The 20,650-nt window shown below is 43.1% G+C and overlaps 1 protein-coding gene across 1 annotated transcript; it reads right to left on the reverse strand.

Moving 5' to 3' along the window:
- Positions 1–1,986: 1,986 nt before the first annotated feature.
- Positions 1,987–19,105, reverse strand: LOC146342556 (vomeronasal type-2 receptor 26-like). Its single transcript, XM_084807894.1, has 6 exons — positions 18,885–19,105; positions 16,876–17,053; positions 12,419–13,279; positions 7,727–7,954; positions 3,489–3,615; positions 1,987–2,885 (listed from the first exon to the last, which is right to left on the reverse strand). The coding sequence occupies exons 1-6, from the start codon at positions 19,103–19,105 to the stop codon at positions 1,987–1,989; spliced, it is 2,514 nt and encodes an 837-aa protein (XP_084664020.1).
- Between the last annotated feature and the right edge of the window lie 1,545 nt (positions 19,106–20,650).

Consider the following 20,650-nt stretch of genomic DNA (forward strand, 5'->3'; position numbering starts at 1 on the left):
AGAGGTACCCAGTATTTCTATCAGATTTGTGAAAGTCAGACATTCAGAAGGTGCAACTTCATCTAGCATATGAGGATGGTTGCAGGCAGCAACTAAGGTTATTTTGCCTCTGCTTCAGCAGCAGGGCCTCTGGGAGAGAGACGGTCGGTAGAGCTTTTTTGAGTAGCTCTTTTGGTTTAGAGCATTTTTTTTTTCAAATTATGGACCAGGGACCACCAGTGGACGTCAGTGTTGCAGCCCACCTAGCATCTCAAGCAGAGATGGGCTGAATGAAACTGGTAAGGTGGGATGAAAACTTCCAGTGTGGTGTAATTGATTACAAGTTACATGTTAAAGGAGAAAGGGAGAATAAATGACAAGAGTTGAGAATAAGAATACTTTGGGAAGGAATGTGGGGAGAGGAGGAAAACAATATAAATGTAAAAAAACACACACACAACCCTCCACTCAGAGCCTCCAGTGAGGAATTCCATCAGGCTTAAATGGAACAGAATTCCCAGAATCACACGTCCCTAAGATGAACATTATACTTCCAGAATTTATGTCTATACTTCACTTGCAGAATGTTAAGAAGGGATATATACAATATCCCTTCCTTTACCCTGGCTGTACTTAGACTTTCCAGGCTGTTTCTTCCTGCTCACCCTTCAGACTCTGCTCTCACTTCAGGCTCTAGCTGTCTCTCATCTTACTGGCTCTCTCACTCTCTTCATGTACCCTCCTCCCTAAGGATATTATTAACAACTCCTGTGCCATTCATAGTAGGGATGTACAAAAGTAACTTACCGTTTCACGGATCTGCTTCGTGGTGGTAGGGAGGGGCTCCCCCCCTCCCCCCGGAGTCCTGCCTGGCTGGCTCTGCTCTGCAGGGATTCCACAGAGCTGCCGGCCAGCTCTGCCTGCAGCCGGACATTCGGCCACTAGGCAGCAGGGACGCAAATGGCGGCAGCTGTAGCCACCGCCATTTGTGTCCCTGTACTTAACTGTGATAGGCTACGTAAATATTTACATAGCCTATCACAGCAAAGTAAAAAAAAAACGCATACGCAACTGGCGGCAGCTACGGTGGCCAACATTTGCGTTTGCTATTTTTCACCGTTCTAGCCTATGTAAATATTTACGTAGGCTAGAACGGTGAAAAATAGCGAATGCAAATGGTAGCCTCCATAGCCGCCGCCATGTGCGCATGCTGTGCCCAGCCGTGGCTGGCCAGTAGACCAGCCGCCACCGCCGCACCCGCAAAAAAGCTTGTCCGTGGCTGGCCAGGAGACCATCCACTGCCGCTGCCCCCACCGCCCTGCCACACCCGCCGCCATCCCTGCCACCCCTGCCGACCCCACTGGCCCTGCCGCCCCCGATGCACCTGCCGCCGCCGAATCCACCATCGCGCCGCCAGAGCCTTTTGTTCTCTTTTGTTCAGCTGGAGCTTTTTGTTCTCTTTTGTTCAGCTCTGGCCTTCATATAATGGCTGAGGCCTGAGCAGACATGTCAGGAAAATAGATGCAACACATTAACCAACACTGGAGCCTAAGATGGAGAAGATCTCTCACAGATGTTGGAGGAAGTGTTGCGTGGAGGGGAACATAATGCATGTCATCTTGTTGTTTTCTTGGAAAAGGTGTGATCAATTATTAATCTTTTAAAAGGGAATGCTGAAGCTTTAATCTCTGAGGAATATATTCCATCACAATGAAATGTGACAGGAGAGGGAGGCTGGAATTGCTCATTAATGAGAGAAAAGCTTTTTATATTTCTTCAAAGGCCCTTTATTACACTGTTATTTTTCTAACATTGGTAACATGTAAAACATAAAAAAAATCTATCCATTCTAAATTTGTATGCATTCACACATGTAGGTTTTTGTCATGGGCCTGTGCCTTGGATCTCTTAATATCTAGCAACACCCCAGAGAATTGGCTTAATTCCCATTATCTGCCAGAGGCCACACAAACAGGAAAGCTCCCCTAACCGAAATCCACTTTATTATTATTTTTTTCTTATCAGCTGCTCTCTCTTATTTAGCTCCGGCTTCAATATAATGATATAACATTTGGTGAAAAAAATGCAGCCCAGTAAGCCAAAACTTGATGCTAATATGGAGAAGATCTCCACAGATACCATGTATTTTCCCTTTGTGCTGAGGTAGGTTGGAAGAAAACACAACCAAACACTGCAGAAAACCAACATGCTGAAAGTGATAAATTTTGTTTCATTAAAACTGTCAGGCAACTTCCTGGCAAGGAAAGCCACAACAAAGCTGAAAATGGCCAGGAATCCCATAAAGCCCAAGACATAGTAGAACATGATAGGTGAACCTTCATTACATCCCAGTACAATTTCTTCAGCCACTGAGTGCATGTCAAAATCTGGGAAGGGGGGAGAGGTTGTCAGCCACACCATACAAGTAATGCCTTGAATCATGGTGCAGGAAAGAACAATGGAGTTGGTCAGCCTTTTCCCCACCCATTTTCTCATCCTGGCTCCTGGCTGGGTGGACATGAAAGCCAGAACTACAATTATGGTTTTGGCCAACACACAAGAAACTGACACTGAGAAGATGATGCCAAATGTAGCTTGTCGAAGCAGACACATCATCTCCTCTGGTCGACCAATGAATAGGAAAGGGCAAAGGAAAGAGACAAACAGGGAAATTAGGAGAGTGTAGGTGAGGTTCCGGTTGTTAGCTTTGACTATGGGAGTGTCCTGGTGCTTAATGAAGATGCAAAGCACCAGAGCTGTGATGAAAGCAAACAAAAGAGCAGAAACTGCCAAACTGATCCCCAAAGGTTCTTCATAAGACAAGAAGCTTATACGTTTTGGAATACAGCAATCCCGGTCCTTGTATGGATACTGATCTTCTGGACAGTGAACACAATCATCCATGTCTGGAAAAGATAATATAGTTTTGTATTCATGGAAAAACTGGTTTGGGTCAAGACTTAGAGTAGACCCAATCAAGTGAACCGGAGCTCTGTTAGTCGAGAACTTAAATCTTGCTGACTTCTGTACATAAATCTGGATCCTATCTACTGTGTATCATCTGCTGCTGTAAACAAGCATCAACATTACAACATGATAAATCTAGTCTTCAAGGTAAATATCAGGCACACATCTTTTAGCATTCTCTAAAATGCTGAACAGAACTTTTGATCATGGTCACAAAGTGAATGTCATCCGTTATGCCTATCACTGAAGAGGTTGCCTTATCCTGGAGATCACATACTTAGAATCTTTACTACCATTTTCTGAGATGGATACATTCAAATGACCTTCCATGGTTTGTTTTTGGGTGTACACAGATATTACTTGTTATATGAAATCCTCTCATAATTCAGTTTTTATATATATATATATAAAATAAGGTCCACCTCCACCAAAATATGAATGGCCTTTTAAATGCCAGTGAATTGAGTGACAATAACCTCTGAGATGTACACAGTGGATCAGACTCAATATAATGGCAGAATGGTGTACCGGACCTCTCTTACCCTTCTGGTTTGAAATCTTCCCTTCTGGACAAGGAAGGCAATGATAGCAGCAAAATGGCTCTCCTTCCTTCTTTGTCTTGCTGTAACCTGGATGGCAATAGTCATTACACACAGACAGGGGTTGTACCTGTTCATAAACATATAAGACATAGTATTCAGAAAATTTCTTCTATGGCAGTTTGCTTCTCACTGGTTTCATTGAGGAAAGTGATAAATTTTGCCACGATATAATGTCCTCACAAAATAGAGCCCTACGACACATCATGACATAATTGTCATGAGGCAGAGGAATAGACCCCAATCATCACCTTCTGGAAATTGCCATTCAGAGGAGGTTCCCCAGTCCTCTAATCTGGAAGGATACCATAGCAGATGTTCTGTAAAAGCCACTGAGAGGACAGAGAGAATTCTCATATTTCTCCAGCTGCAGAGTGGTCTGCAAGGGGATCAGTGTTTCTGCTCACTTGAGATGGAGGAAAGCATTAGAAGGATAGAGATTTCAGAGGAATCTATCCAGGGAGTCATGTTCACTGAGCTTTCAGCAGCTCAGCCACCTGAACACTTGTCCATGGGCTGGTCCAACTCAATGTGTAGTGAGCTGAGCCACCACAAAATTTTCAGAGTTGGTCGTCTTCTTCTTCTTCTTCTTCTTCTTCTTCTTCTTCTTCTTCTTCTTCTTCTTCTTCCTATTTATGGAAATTTTGGCTGCAATCTGCATAATTTACCCAAATTTCAGCTGTAATTTGCACAAATTGTAGCCCTAATATGCTTAATTTGTGCGAACTGTACCTGCGATTTGTGCAAATTCTGTGCATAATTTGCAAAATTTGCAAATTATGGGCACAATTTGTGTAAATTGTGATTTTAAGAGGAAATCTACCCTGAGAAACTCAGGAAGAAAATTCAGTAAAAAGCCTCTGACCTGGTTTGCAAGGACAGGTTAAGCTGGCAGCTCCAGAGAAATCTAGTGAGCCCAAGAAAGACCAGATTTCCCCATGACGGGCATCCTTAGCATAGGGCCCATGTGACAGATCGACATGTGCATACATGTCACATTGTCATGGTTTACAAAATGTGTAATCAGGCATGCACTTCCTTGCTTCCCTGGTGAAACTGCAGTATGAGTGGCGCATGTGATGTTCGAGGAATGAGTAGGATTTTTTTCCTCCCTGAGGTTTCTCATTGGCTGAGAGATCTTGCTTTTCTTTTTCTTTTTCTTTTTTGCTTACGCTACACTGCAGCAAATGGATTGGGATAATTGCCTCTAATTTTGGTGCCATCAAACTTTGGGATGGAGCATCATTCAGCATCAGAAGTTCGTTTAATATGAAAGAGGATTCCCAGAATTTGCCATCCGGGGTCATAGGATTCGGGGCATGGAAGGGAACCCCTTTGGGGCCTGAATCTGTCATATCTGCAGAGTAATGGAACTGATAAGAGAACCCTCAACACCTAAAGGTTTGACCAGGGAGTGGGGTCAGAAACCGTTCTGCCCCCATTCCCATGAACAGATGATGCCTGACCTAATAGAATAGTTACATGCCTTGCACTGCTTGACCCATGCAAATCTCCTCCATTTAATTAATAAAGATGAGGTCAGAGTCAAACCCAGTGTCTACCTCTTTATCTGGGTGTGGACACAATCAGTAAGGTAGCACTCCCCTTGTCTTTCATCTATGAGAGGTACCAAGGCTGTCCCAGGGCCAAACCCAGGCTGAACATGAAATTGTAATGGATCCAGATAATTGGTGTCTGTCTGAGTAGGGATGTGTGAAGCACCCAAACTCAAATTTGTCAATATTCTCCAATCTCCACCTCTGTATCCGGTTGTTAGCTCACCTCCCCCTTCCTTTCCCTGCATGGAAATGCATGCCATTTTTTGGCACATATTTTTCAAACTGTATGCATTTTTGTGTGCATATCACTGAAAGTGCAAAGCTGGATATCCAGCATGAGTTTGGAATACCGGTTGGTGGGCTTGAGCCTGTGTCTGTCTGTGTTCTTTGTCACATGTGTTGAGTGACTTGGGACTCAATCCTATGCATGTTTAGACAGAAAGAAGTCATAAAAATCCCAGCATGCCCCAGCCATCACAGCTGGCTGAGGCATGCTAGGAGCTGTAGGACATGTTACTGTCTATATATGCATGAGATTGCACCCTAACAGAACAGTCCTATCTATGCCTACTGAGAAGTAATTTACATCTAGAAGGGATGAGTGATAATTTAATTTGGTTCTTTTTTATAAGAACTTACCAAAGATGTGCAAATTCCTTCATAAATGGGATGAAAAGAACTTGAGACTAAAAACAAACAAAAAAAAGAATATAGCAGAAACCCAAACTGACACCTGGCAGAGGGTAGTGATGGATGGGTACCCCCCAATCTGGGTTCTCCAGGAACCCGCCCAGCTGCTACCCCTGCTCACATGCCCCCTGCAATCTCTGTGCTGCCTGGAGTACCCTAAGCCATTTGCAAACACACGTCATTCCCGCAGTCTGCATTTTGCAACAACAACAACAAAAATAGGGACTCCAGAACTTCCATAAATTTAATATTGTGCACATATCAGGCCATTTACGCCTCTAATATTTCTTAGATGAGCAAATGGCTCAAAGTAGGTGCTGATGACTGGGCAACCATGGGGGGGCATGAGCAGGGGCAGCAGCTCAGGGGGCACAGCCCAGAGTTACGAGTGGCGGGGGGAGTCCATTGGACTCCCAGACTCAGCTGAGCACCTGTGCCTTCCCTAGCAGAGGGCTTTGAGTGCTTAGCTCTGAAAAGTCTGTTTTTAATCCCTGTGAGTTCAGTCAAGGATGTGGTGCTCAGAGTTGCCTCCTCTTTTTTTTTTTTTTCCGTCAGACTGTTCATCTTTAATAGCTATGTAGCAGTTAGGTACACCATGGTCCTCTCCATGCTATACCTATAAAAGTCAGCATATGCGGAAGGATGGAAATTGTGTTTTGACTCATTTTTATAAGAATTTACCAAAATTCAGACATTTCTTTACATTTGGGATAGGAAAAACTTGAGACTTAAAAAGAAAATGTAATGTGGGAGAAAGAGAAACTGACAGATTTGTCCATCTCTAATGGAGTTCAATATGCCTAACTCCCGGGTACATGATGTAGGATTTCAGCCTGTGTTATTCATACACATACTGTGCAGCGGCTCTAAACCCATCTCTCTAAAGCCCTCAGAGTTGGGTTCTTCTCGCTCTTCATTTCAGATCTGAGAATTCCAGCTGATCACTGTGCTTAATGTGGTGATTCAGGGACCCTTGGTCCAGAGGGGTTATCTCCAGCAGCTTTGTGAGCTCCCCCATGAAGAGGCAGCAGAAGCTCTCCCTTTAAGAAGCATTAATTGAGACTTTTTATTGAGAAATCTGGGAAAGACTAGGCACAACCTGATGCCTCTCTCTGCTCCACTGTGTTACCCTCCTTGCCCCAGGCTGTCAGGAAGGAAGTGATGGAGTTTCAGAGGGCAGAGCTAGATTCAGGGTGGGGGACTCAGTGGAATTACATATGAGATTGGCTGAATGTCTCTTAAGAGTGACTTTTGCAAGGTACCCAGGGTCAGGGAATTTTGGTGTGAGACACTCACTGAACAGTTGGAAGGGAAATGCTCCATCTCTTAGTCGTGGCTGTGTCACCAGAACTAGCAAAGTGTAGGGAAAAAAACAACAACATTGGAACAGCTTATGACATTCCTTCAACCTTCTTTTCTAAATGGTTTGTGATTGGCGAGTCCTAGAAAAGTCATTTCTAGATCGAAAGCTAGAATCACAAAACTACAGTCCCCTCCTCTAACTCCAACCTGCACCCTACCTGGTATGGAAGACAGTGAATGGAAGTCTTGAGAGAGTTTCAACAATATATTAAATTGTAGATCTTCAAAAATGCCCTAGATAGATTGCCCTAGTGAATAGGACTCAACTTACCTCCTATTTCGATGAGGTCCAAATATCTCTAAAGTGGTGATATCCTTCTCAGATACATGGTTTTCTTTCTTTCTTTCTTTCTTTCTTTCTTTCTTTCTTTCTTTCTTTCTTTCTTTCTTTCTAACACAGCCCTAGCAAACAAATCACAGCGGGCCTCTAAAGGCTGTTTAACTTTGTAAAGTAAAGCAGCTTCAACATTTTGCCAAGTGAGAATGTTAGTGCATTAACAGTGAAGCGATACTTGGGGGATGGGAAAAGGGAAATTATTTAATGCACCTCAAATTATGAAGAAATCTTACCTTGTTAAACATGCTGGGCCACATAATGGCATCCACAGAAATAGTTAACCCTTTGTCTAGGTCAGTCATGGGGTCAACCTTTCCAACTTTGACTCTATGAAAGGACTGGTTTGGGAATGTGATCCAGTTAATAATATTGTATCCTGATAGTAATTCCCCATTACGGTCAAAAGAAATCTTTTCCCCAACACTATTGTTAAATGAGACCCTTCGCAGATAGTGGTGAAGCTACATTGAAACAAAAACATAAAGGCTGGCAATAAAGATATATGACAATGTGCAGATATACCATAGTCTGATTATGTTTTCAGAACCTCTGGTTAGTGGTCTCTTTAAAAGCTTTATGTATGCCAGTGGACCTAATAATTAAGCACCTAAACCTGCCATTCTACACTCAGTTTCTTGGGAGTAAGTCCAATTGAGATCAATTAGACTTACTTCTGAATGAACATGTACTGTATAAGAGTGCACTGTAAATTTTATAGGCACAGTTTTATTGCAGATGTCGTTGCTGAACTTAACAACAACAACAACACTAAATAAAACCACCTCATAGTGTTTTAGAAGTAACACAAGGGAACAGAGAACACATCTGATAAAGTCAAAACAAGGCCCTGCCCTATAAGCTCAAAATTGAAGCAAGAAGGAACAGAGGGAGGAGAAGAGGGGGAAGAATGAATATTGCTTTTTAAATGACTCATGAATTGCTTGTAGTAGAGAATTTTAAAAAATCTGCCCTTAATATTCCCTCTCACTAGAACTGCCAAGTGATAAAACCTAGACAACCAAAGCAGACCAAGTGTTAAATGTGTTTATCACTTGCCCAGCTACACTCTGATTCATGTGTGAAAAGGAGAACTGGAAAAATAGAGTGCCCCATTCCTGTTTGTCTTTCCCTTAGAATAAGACTTTCCATTGTCACAGGGTGGAATTCTTTGTTTTTCCTGGCTGCCTCAACCGAACAGACTTAAAAAAAAAAACCTCTGGGTCTCTTGTAAATAGCATAGGTAGTGTAGGCCTTGGATTTTAGGCACAGAGTAGGTAACACAACAAGAAAAGAGACAAAAACATTTAAGTAACAAAATTTTAAAAGTTTACTGAAAAAGGAGCAGGAGGAGGGGGAGGAAGGAAAAGTCTTTAAAACCTGAATAGTTACAGAAAACACACACACATCAAAGTATAAGGGCAAAAGGGTAAGGAAATAATCAGGGTTAAATGCATTCAGCTTTTCTAACTAGATTGGGTCCCTATTTTCTCCAAGTTCTTCCCAGCAATGCTTCCTGTCAGAGTTCTTACCTTCTCCCAAGCAGCTCTGTGATTCTCTTTGTCTTTCAGATACTTCTTTCCTTCCAAACTTCTTCTATCTAAAAACTGCAGTTTTGCCTCAACAGTGTATAAGTTAAAGATAGCATGTATTCTTGTAACTGACAAATCAGGAGGGCTCAACATTCCCCTCAATTCCTTCTCCTGACTTCTGCACACATTTTTTTCCCCTAAAATCAAAACTACTTTCTCACAAAACTTCATCACTGATACGTAAACAAACCTTCTTCTTCTGGCTCATTATATTGCTGCACATCTGCTGAACCTTGTTCTCTTGCTTCCTTCACAGACCGAGTGGTATCAAACCACACTGAACTTTTAAACTTTTAATGTTACACTGACCAATACACAAAGAGAAGAAATCAACCCCATAACTAGGGATGTCAGAGAATTCCGCCATGGATCTTGGGGAGGCCAAATGCCAGCGCATTCAGCCCCCCGAAATTGGTGGCGGAACGCTCTGCCCCCCTGCCCCCCCGGGACAAGACTTACCTGGGGCGGATCTTCCTGGTGGTGGCGACGGCTCTGGTGGCGGCTCCGGCGGCGGTTCGGCGGTGGCGGCGGCCGGTCTTCTGACCGGCTGCCTCCGCCGCCATTTCCAGTTCAAAAAAACAAAAAAACAAAAAAAGTGATAGGCTATGTAAAGATTTATGTAGCCTATCACGGCTAGATTTTAAAAAACCACCGTGATAGGCTACGTAAATGTTTACGTAGCCTATCATGGCTGAGTAAAAAAAAACAAAAAAACCCGCACGTATGCAAATGGTGGTGCCCATGGGCACCGCCATTTGCGTTCCTTATTTTGGCACGTCTTAATCTACATAAACATTTACGTAGACTAAGACAGCGAAAATAAGGGGAACGCAAATAGCGTAGATGCTACGCCATTTGCATTCCCCTTATTTTCGCTGTCTTAGTCCTTGTAAATGTTTACGTAGACTAAGACGTGCCAAATTAAGGAACGCAAATGGCGGCGCCCATGGGTGCCGCCATTTGCATACGCGTGGGTTTTTTTGTTTTTGTTTTACTCAGCCATGATAGGCTATGTAAACATTTACGTAGCCTATCACGGCTGACTGCAGGGACACAAATGGTGGTGGCTACGGCCGCCGCCATTTGCGTCCCTGCTAGCCAGTGGCCAGATGTCCGGCTGCTGGCAGAGCCAGCCGGTGGCTCTGCAGAATTGCGGTGGAGCACAGCCGGCCGGCCAAGACTCCGGGGGGGGGGGAACGGAGCGCCTCCCCCCCCAGCGAGGATTCCGGGGAAGGGACGGAATGCTTCCCCCCGCACCATCAGCATAATCCCCGAAAGGTAAGTGATTTTCATACACCCCCACCCATAACATCCCAAAAGCTTTATACAAAATTATTCAATAACAAAACCCCATTTAGTTTAACATGTTGTGTTAAGGTCTTTTTATGGCTAGCCATGCTCCAGAACTCCTGTGATGTTCTGGAAATGGCTGCTTTATTGCCACCATTTGTGTAAGTGGTCCTTTATGAAAAAGAGGCCAAGCTGCCATTCCTTTTGCAAAATGGTGGCATGGCAAGGGAGCGTGCAGGAGCTTCTTGTCACTCTCTGGGTGCCCACTGACAGCCAGGCAGCTCACCGCACATCGCAAGCAGAGACGGGTGGGTGGGGTCTGTGAAGTGGTGCTCATGGCATGGTACACTGACTTCGCCCATCCCTAGGTTTCAGAAGTACAGAACTGAATCATATAACTGTATGCAAACTTAATCAAATGGAAGTAGTATGTAAAGTCTGAGGGTAGGGTGGAGTGGCTGCCCATAATATTGTATTGTTACTTTGTGCCATTGGCCATTGAGTAAAATGTCGTGTCAATTATTTCACCAATGAGATAAGTCAATGCATATAAAGGAATCTGCTCAAGAGCACATACTTTATCTAAATATTTATCTTCCTACGCTCCCATTTTAATCTTGATCTCGAACATCATGTCACCCTTGAGGAAGGAGCCACAGATATTTGAGAGAAACACCTTACATGACCAAATTTGAGAAATGAGCCAGCAACACATAAACATGGTTTTCCATTCTTAGATACATGTCTGCTCTTAAAACAACAACAACAACAACAATGACAGAAGCATGTTTGCGGGCTCAGAACTTTGAAAATAAGATATTCTGTTATGTGAAAACCTATTCCAAACAGTGTTCTGATGACTCATTTAGGAGGGAATTCCATTCTACACACATTCAAAGGTAAATAATAATAATACAGAATTAAATAAAATAAAATATTTTATTGTGTAACACAAATATTACACAAATATTTGTGTAACACAAATATTACGCAACTCGTCCTAGGCACAGAAAATTATTGCTTCAATGCTTTTCCAATTCTGATGTGCAAAATGGGGTACAAGACCGCTGTAATTCAATGCATGAAGTTATGCTGGCAGTAGCATAGCATTCATCCTCATCCTGTCTGTTCTATCACTATTTGTGCAATCCTATTCATGCCTGCCCAGAAGAAAGACCCATTGAATTCAATCTGGCTTTCTGATGGGCCATTTGGTATAGTGTTGCAGCCTCAGGTGGGTAAAATGAATGATGGGCTGGGGCATGCTGGGTATTGTAGGCCTATTTTTTTTTTCCTGTTTAAACATACATGGCATTGCATCCTTAAAATACTTTACCTGTGGTATGGGTTTGGATTTCATGAGCTTAAAGTCCTCTTCCAACTCTTGTCATTCTATGTGGATGGTATTGGCTGCCAATTTGATGCTTGAGTGAACAGGGAAAGCCCTATTTATATGGATTTAAATGTTCCCCTCAAATAAACTTTCATGCGCCTATCACTAGAGATGTGCAATGCTGGGAATTCCATTCTATTTAAGCCTAACTGGATTTTAAAGTGTTTTTGTTACAATAAGTGGTAGTGGAGCCTAGCAGATTTCTTTCTTTCTTTCTTTCTTTCTTTCTTTCTTTCTTTCTTTGTTTTTTCCCCCAAAATCTGGAAATGTTTTGCACATTTTTTTTGTGGTCACACAATTTGCACTTACTGTAATTGCACAAATTGGATTTCCTCCCCTATGTCTTTAAATTTGCACAACTGGGATATAACTGGTATGTATATATACATACATACACACACACACACAATCTTGCATAAGCACATACAATTGCAAGTCTGACTGTCCACTATATAGCCCAGCAGAGACATATTCCCTTCTTGTAAATATCCTTGTAAGTTTCATCCTCTCCACACATTACTTCATGTAGCCAAGCATAACCATATTCCATTACTAGCATCAAGGCCATCAACAATGGCGTTGTACTCTGAGGCGAGTTGTCTCTTGTGTATGATACGATTAGCTCTCCTGCATTAATTTTTTCAGGACTTTACCTGCCAGGGCTGTTCATTCAAAAGCTTCTGTCGATGACCAGCTAATATTGCTCTGTGTTTGAACTGGTATGAATGCATGGATTGCAAGGCATGTGCCACAGCATAGACTGCATTGTAGATGCTGTAACTGTGGGGAGTCATGCTCATTTCAAAGACAGAACCAGGAAGAGTTGCCAGCTTCTCTTCCCCATGGCAGGAGTCTTCTACCGTCTCATCTACGATCAAGTATGGGAAGGAACATTCAAATGCTTGTTGCCAGAAGTCCCTGATAAACCCATCTGCTTTTTCAGAGATAGGGCTTCTGACCTGAAGAAATTTCTGGAATTCAAAAACCTCTGTTGTGGGAACTGCAAAGGATAGTGCACCATGGAGGAAGTCTATAGCCAACATTCTTTGGAAAGGAAGTGATGTGAAATCCATCTGGGCTGTGAAAATACAGAGCTTACCATTGGTCCTCATTGATATCTCCTGAAATTCTGAAACCTTGGAGAACATTCTCAAAAATATCATGATTTGACTTTCACCATGTAGGACCACAACACTGGCAGTGCTTCTCAGGATAACCTTACATGTTTCAAACCATTCCATCACAACATTTTCACTCTCAGTTGAAAAATTTTGTTTGGGCAGTCTCATTATGAAATCAAAACAGATACCTCTTTGGGAAAACATGGGAAGGATGTTCTGTAGAAACCATTCTCCACTGTCATTACTTAAAAAAACCACCCCAATCCATGTCCAATTGAAATGCAACAGCAACTGGAGAATCCCGAAATATTGATGGTCTTTATTTGGGAACATCCGGTGGAAGAAAACATCTTGAGTCTTTTTATGCATCACTGGAGCAGAACCATATATAAGCTAAGGGAAAATAGAGAAAAGAAAAAGATTTCTGACCTGAAAAATAAAGTACATACAAATGATCTAAAGAATGGTGCTATGGCAGGTGTGTGTGTGTGTGTGTGTGTGTGTGTGTAATTTCATTAAGATGTTCCTATCTTTGTGTGTGTGTGTGTGTGTGTGTGTGTGTGTTGTGTGTTGGTACGATTTGCCACCAAACATCAACTGAGATCAAGGACAGTTTTATTGTTTGTGTTTGGTCTTTCTTGAGTATCTATAAATCAAGAGGGTTCCATTTTTCTTAATTTATATGATCGTGATCGCATTACAAAAACACAGATTAGGCACACTGCTAAAAATATATATGGTTGGACACCATTCAACAGGGATGATATGACACATATATCCCAAGCAGAGTGAATTTGAGGCACAGCTGAACATGAGCTAGAAGGCCTTTGGGCCCCTATAGTTGGAATTAGGGATGTACGAAAGTCATTTACCTGAACCGAAATGTGATTCGCAGTGGGGGGGAGGTGCTCTGTCCCTCCCCCTGAAATTCTGGCTGGGGGGGAGGTGCCCCATCCCTCCCCCCTGAAATTCTGGCCCAGGGGGGAGGTGCCCCATCCCTCCCCCCCCCCGAAATTCTGGCCGGGGGAGAGGCGCCCCGTCCCTCCTGCTGCGAATCCTGGCTGGCCGGGAATGCAAATGGCAGCGGCCATAGCTGCTGCTGTTTGCGTCCCTGCAGTCAGCCATGATAGGCTACGTAAATGTTTACATAGCCTATCATGGCTGAGTAAAAAAAAAACCGCGCGTACGCAAATGGCAGCGCCCATGGGCACCACCATTTGTGTTCCTTATTTTGGCACGTGTAGTCTACGTAAACATTTACGTAGACTACAGAGAAAATAAGGGGAACGCAAATAGCGTAGCATCTACGCTATTTGCATTCCCCTTATTTTCGCCGTAGTCTACGTAAATGTTTATGTAGACTACACGTGCCAAAATAAGGAACACAAATGGCGGCGCCCATGGGCGCCTCCATTTGCGTACGAGCGGTTTTGTTTTTTGTTTTTACTCAGCTGTGATAGGCTACATAAACATTTACGTAGCCTATCACGGTATTTTTTAAAAAATCTAGCTCTGATAGGCTACGTAAATCTTTACGTAGCCTATCACTTTTTTTGTTTTTTGTCTTTTTTTACTGGAAATGGCGGTGGCGGCAGCCAGTCGGAAGACTGGCCGCCGCGGCCGCCGAACCACTGCCGAACCGCCGCCGCCGTCGCCAGGGACATTCGCACAAGGTAAGTCCCATCCTGGGGCGGGCTGGGGGGCAGACCATTTCGCCACCGATTTTGGGGGGCCGAATGCGCTGGCATTCGGCCTCCCCAAGATTCGTGGCGAAATTCTCTGACATCCCTAGTTGGAATAGAGCAGACAGAGCTGACACAACCATTTGGAATACTGAGGTGACTGTTTCAGGCATAGGTGTGAAGGTAGAAAGCCAGAAGGGGTGTGGGGGCTATCCAGTGTATTGCACCGAGTGCTACATCTATGAGTGTCTGCCAGGTGGACAGATGTCATAGGTGTGTGCTAGGTGTAATTAGCTCTTGGCTGTCAGGGCACAAGTTTCTCCCTTAAAGCCAAGGTTGCTGACCTGGAGAAGCTGAGAGAGGAAAAATATGTTGGTGGCCCTGATAGCAGTGTCCCAATCCTTGGGTGACCACTCTTCTGCTGTCAAGAAGATTGGGGGTCTAGGGAAAGGAGGGCACCATTCTGAGGAAGATGGAAATGATCCTTGAGAAGGGACCCATTCTTCAGAAAATGATCAAATATCTTCTTGCACCAAGAATATGCCTCTGAGAGGTGGGAGGTGTGGTAGACAGAGATTTGCTCATTAGACACACAGACAGCTTGGTTTGTGAAGAGACCACATACTTAAAGGCCTGCCTGGTGCAAAGCTTGCGGATATGATCATGCATTGTCTTGGAAGCTTCGTAGATAGTGCTTGAATGCAGTGAGTGGTTGTGGTGCATGTGGTACGACTGGTGTGGGGAAACATAGCTGTGAGGTTCTGGAAGCCAAATTCATGTTGCTGGGTAGGAGGTTGAAATTGTTGGGAATAGTATGGGCCCAGTTCAGGCAGAGCAGGTTTTTACCAGATCGTTTTGTGATTTTCCCCTGCTTCACACACATAGACAAAGCTAGCTTAGGTCTTTCCAGAATGGCCTCAAGCACTAAGGGAGGTTTCCTTGGAAGATTACCAAAACTGAAAAGCCACAATTTAGAGCTATGGAAAACAAATGGAGTTGCTATAGAAAACAAAGTTTATTGTTGTAGGAGCAAATGACATTTCGGAGAACACTACAAAAGAAAATGCAGGAAATCCAGGAGAAGGAAGGCTGGAGAAAGATACAGTAGGGAGAACCTTAATTGATGATGTTTTAAAGGATGAACAGCTAATTCAGGTAGAAGACTCTGAAACATACAAAGAAATGTTAGACTGGCTCCACGCCACATCTGGTTTACAAGTTCTAAGAGTCAGTCCATCTGTATCATTTTGTCTACACTGCTCAAAATCGTGTTCACAGCTCTTTGAAAAATGCCTTTTAAAGGCCATTTCCAGTAAATCAGACATCCAGCACAGTCCCCTTCTTATTCACATTCATCATCTTCAAAGACTGAACATGAGAGAACAGACTTCTCATAACCTTAACATTCCCCATCTGCCCTCATATATGCGATGCCATCATTATTACCTATTGTCATTGATGTCTTCCACTTCACCTGCTACCTGATACTTCCTGTAGAGATGCCATAGAATGAATATGAGACCTTCTGCGTGCAAAGCAAGTGTTCTGTGATGGAAGTATTGTCTCTAAAGAACAAAAAAGGGCCTGCAATCTGCACAGAAGATCATAGGAAGCGGCCTTATACCCAATCAGACAATGGGTTCATCTCACCCAGTGTAGTTGACAGCTGTCCAGGCTTCAGGCAGGATTCTTCCCTAGCTGTACCAGGAGCATCTGAGGCTAGAACCTAGGACATTTGCATAGAAAACTACAAATCCTAAAAGAATAAAAATCACATACTTTACCAGTTGGAGCTATCCAGCTATCAGATAGAGGAACCAATTTCTTCTGAGATCAAATGTAATAGCAACATTCGGCTTCTCAGCAAAGAAAGGTATATAAGGATATGCAGATCCTCAGTGGGTTCACCACTGAAGCAATGTATACGTATATGCTCGCTGAGATAAGACGAAGTGCCTGTTTATCATAGATTACTTTTCTTCTCTCTTAACAGTGTACACACACACACACACACACACACACATCTTTATTATTATTTTTTCAGATCATAAATGATACTGCAAAGCTATCATAGTGGGGTGGGGGGGTGCATGTGTGTGTGGAACCAGATCAAAAATAAATTTCTACCACAGCGGAGAAAATCCTTGGTCATGTTTTCACCCTCATGGAACCTAGAAGGGTTATGTCTTTATTTCAAACAGCACTTACTGTCTCCAAACCACAAAACTCTCTCTAAAATGCAATGAGGTGACTTCTCTCTCTCTCTCTCTCTCTCTTTAATTCCCCTACTCCACATGCACAGCTTACCTGTGGAATTTTGTAGATACACAGGATGGTGGCCATGTAATGAGGGATGTCAGAATTAGGTCCCCCAATGACAGCTATTGCATTGCTCTGGACATCACACTTGTAGTTTGGGATAAATCTGTTCTGGGTGGAGAGAAGTTCCATTGAGGCAAGATAGGTTGAGCTTGCAATGAAATAGCTATTAGAGATGTGGAAGCCCAGGGTGATGTTGGGAAGTATCCAGGGATTTTCATTAATCTTGTTTGCAGCAAATACCAATGCCAGAATGTGCTGGTAATTCTGAAGCAATCCTCTAAAATGAGAGTTAGATGACATGTCACAGTGCTTCTGCTTCATAATATGACATGACATTGTTGCTGTTGTTATTTAAGTTCAATAACGGTTTCATAAATCTATTGCAGAGCTGTGCTGGTTCAGACAAAAGGCCTAAATAGTCTACCATTCTATTTCTTTAGTGGCCAACCAAATCCCTAGGGGCAGCCTAGAAAGCTGGATGTGGGTACAAGACCACCTTCCAGCTTATGTTCTCCACTAACTGGTGTGCATAGGCATGTTCCCTCTGTTACTGGAAGCAGCATATAGACATCAGGACTAGCAGCCATAGATAGCCATAACTACCATGAATTTGTTTAGCCCCTTTTAAAACACTAAAATTGGTGGGCATGACCACATCCCTTAGTAGCAAATTCCATAGCTTTACTATGCACTGTGTGAAGAAGAACTCCTTTGCTAGTAAAATGCTAACTCATTTTAATACCCCTACTGTATTTTCAAATCATGATCAGGCCAGATCACACTGAAACTGCATCCTCTAAACCTTTGTGGTGTAGCCCTTCCCCATGCTGTTCAGCAGGCAGAAAATGTGGCATGTTTCAAAGGCATCCTGAAAAGACATTCTTTCACCCAGATTTTCTCTGCCTTGAAATTAATTGCAGAGTTAATCATCTTACTGTTCCTTGTATTGTTTTGTATTGTTATTGTAGTTCAAATTATTTTAAATAGTTGATTTTAAACATGATTTTTATTGTCATCACAATTGAACTTGTTTTTCTCAGTGTATTTCCATGTGGCTTTTAATATTTATATATGAACTGTTTAGAGATATTATTACATTATGTTGAATAATAATAATAGTAATAACACCATTATCATAAGTAGCAGCCACTGATAGGTTCATGCTTCTTGAATTTGTCTAATCCCCATTTGAAAGTCATGTATATATGTAACCCTCATCAGGAAGAAAAGCTTTTCTCTGTCCACACCATGAATAATGGCATAAACATCATCATGTCCTCTCAGCCACCCACCAGCAGTCTCAGGGTCCTAGAACCTTTTCATCTGTGCTCCAGGGTCAAGCCAAAGCATTCAAGAATAGAAATCCTACATCTCAAAATATTTCAGATGTCCTAAGATTCATATGTCTGACTGCACCACGGTATGTAATTGCTCACATGCATAATATTGTATAAGCTTATCATGTTAAGGTACATTGCGTCTGGGATTTTGACACACACACACACACACACACGCACACCTCCAATAACAGCCTCAGAAGGAAAACATACTTGTCTCATTTTGAAAATTACTTATCTCATTTTGAAAACTATTAAATCCATGCAAAATCCTGTTGTTCTGCAGACTTTCCATATTCATAGGCTACCCATTCATTAGGTGGCCTATGAGGAGGCTTGAGATATAGAAAACTATGTTGAGGAACAGGATGATAATAATACTATGCTTACCAACAACCATAACCACCTATGTTGCATATGGAGGGAGTGTAGATTGCCCTTTTCAGAAAAAGAAGAGAAAAAGAAAGGTGTGCTGTACCAAATATAGTCCACCCCAATGAATTCCAAGCAGATATGACCAGCATGGCTGTGTTTACTGGGTTGGATCCAGAGAAACATCATCCACTGAATGAGCATTGTCTGATGGAGGAAGGTTCCCTGGATGCAGCTGATGATATGGGCCAGATTTATGGCATATTTTAAAAACAGTATCCTTACATGATCTCATCAACTAATTCTTCAGATGGATGTCTTCTGAATGTTGTCAGTTCTGAAGCAATGTAGATTTGGGAAATAATGCCACCGACCATGAAGTCCCCAGGCTGATAATACTTGTGATTAATAGAAAGAGGTTTACCAACAGCACATGATTTATCAACAGGAACACTGCATATTATGTGCGGCAGTAAGATTACTGCGGACGCTACCAATAGCACCATCTTGTATCCAACTCTGAATGGCACAGGGGATATTAATAACATCTTTGTTTCATTCTTCTGCCTTGGTTTTGCCAGTGAGACTTTGAAGAGACTTTAAGACAAAGTAGAAGTAATGATGGGTAATTTTAAATTACAGAGTAGATAATCACCTACTCAGAATCATAGCTTCTGTATGACCTTGAATGACAACACATGTTTATGAGACCTATAAAAAGGGAAGAAAAACACTACAAAATAAGAACTATTTTCCAAAGTATTTACTTCTAGATGTGGAATACGTTTATTGAAAAGGACATAGTAGTAGGGATGGATGAGCCCATCTCCATCCTGAGTGGGGGGAGCTCAATGAACTGCCCCCCACAGCTCACATGGTCTGGACCTGCTGGGCGAGCTTCCCTGCTCGCCCTGCCTACCCGCGAGCTGTGCGAGCCACCCCTCTTCCTTTCACTGGCTGTCAAGGGCTGAGCGTGGGAAAGAAGGGCCTTAGCTGTCAAACCCCAGCCTCTCACCCTGGCCTACTCTAAAGGAGGCCAGGGTGAGAACGCTGGGGTGCTGCTGTCGCCTTTCTTCCTCGTGTCGGCTGTCAAGGGCTGGCACTGGGGAGAAGGGCCTCAGCAGCCAGTCCCCAGGCTCTCGCCTGGCCTCCAGTGGTGGTGGGGGAGAAGAGGATAGGTGCCCCCTTCTTCCCTCTGCCCCCATGTGCTACAGCAATAGCAGCAAGGGACAAGCTGGTCATTTTCTGTAAGGCTCTTACACTTACAGAAAATGACCAGCCTGTCCCACGCCACTGCTGCTGTAGCAAGGATGAGGTAGGGACGTACGGATGTTGTTAAATCCGTTCCATCTCTGTTTCATGGCTTATTAGGCATCTTTCATTCTGTCATCCATAGTGATGTGAAAGAGTGTATTTAATCCCATCCATGTTTTCCGGTCTGCCACTTGCAAACCCTGAAGCTGCGTTTGTCTGTGCATGTGTCTTTTCAAGGAGGGAGGGAATTCCCATTGAAAACACATTGCCTTCAAGGTTTCTTTCTGATGTGAAGGTGACAGAGACCGCCTTTCCCACCCAAGCAGTAGTGCCTCACCTAAAGCAACTCCATTAAAAGAAAGAAAGAAAGAAAGAAAGAAAGAAAGAAAGACCTCTTAAAGATGACCGTGCCAAGCTCTGAACAATGAATTACATTAAGGGCACAATCCTATGTACGTTTAAACAGAAAAAAATGTCTTACGACTCCCAGCATTCTCTAGCCAGCCATGCTGGCTGGGGAATGCTGGCAGTTGTAGGATGTTTTCTTCTGTCCAAACATGCATAGGACTGCACCCCAAATAGCCAGTGAAATCCTAACTTTGAAGGCTTTCTCCTGCTTGGCTGAAAAAAGGCTCCCCCATCCACCCAGGCCAGGGAGCTAATCTGTTGGGACTGGGTAACATGAGGTTCCATAAAATCAAAAAGGGATCCTCATGATTTCATATGACTTCTAAAGAGGAGGTCATCAAAAACACCATCCAATCACAGAGCACATCTGCCTCCATGAACTGAAGCAC

The sequence above is a fragment of the Heloderma suspectum genome, chromosome 6 (assembly GCF_057233095.1).
Source record: "Heloderma suspectum isolate Gila_16-S chromosome 6, 16-S_ref, whole genome shotgun sequence".
NCBI classification, from domain to species: domain Eukaryota; kingdom Metazoa; phylum Chordata; class Lepidosauria; order Squamata; family Helodermatidae; genus Heloderma; species Heloderma suspectum.

What these genes read in the sequence shown, in the direction of transcription:
- LOC146342556 (XM_084807894.1), bottom strand. Translation starts at nt 19,105, where the DNA reads ATGGTGCTATTGGTAGCGTCCGCAGTAATCTTACTGCCGCACATAATA. An exon ending in GAATTAGTTGATGAGATCAT is followed by an intron (nt 17,054 to 18,884) that starts GTAAGGATACTG and finishes CATCTCTAATAG; the next exon opens with CTATTTCATTGCAAGCTCAA. An exon ending in GGCCCAGCATGTTTAACAAG is followed by an intron (nt 3,616 to 7,726) that starts GTAAGATTTCTT and finishes GTTTATGAACAG; the next exon opens with GTACAACCCCTGTCTGTGTG.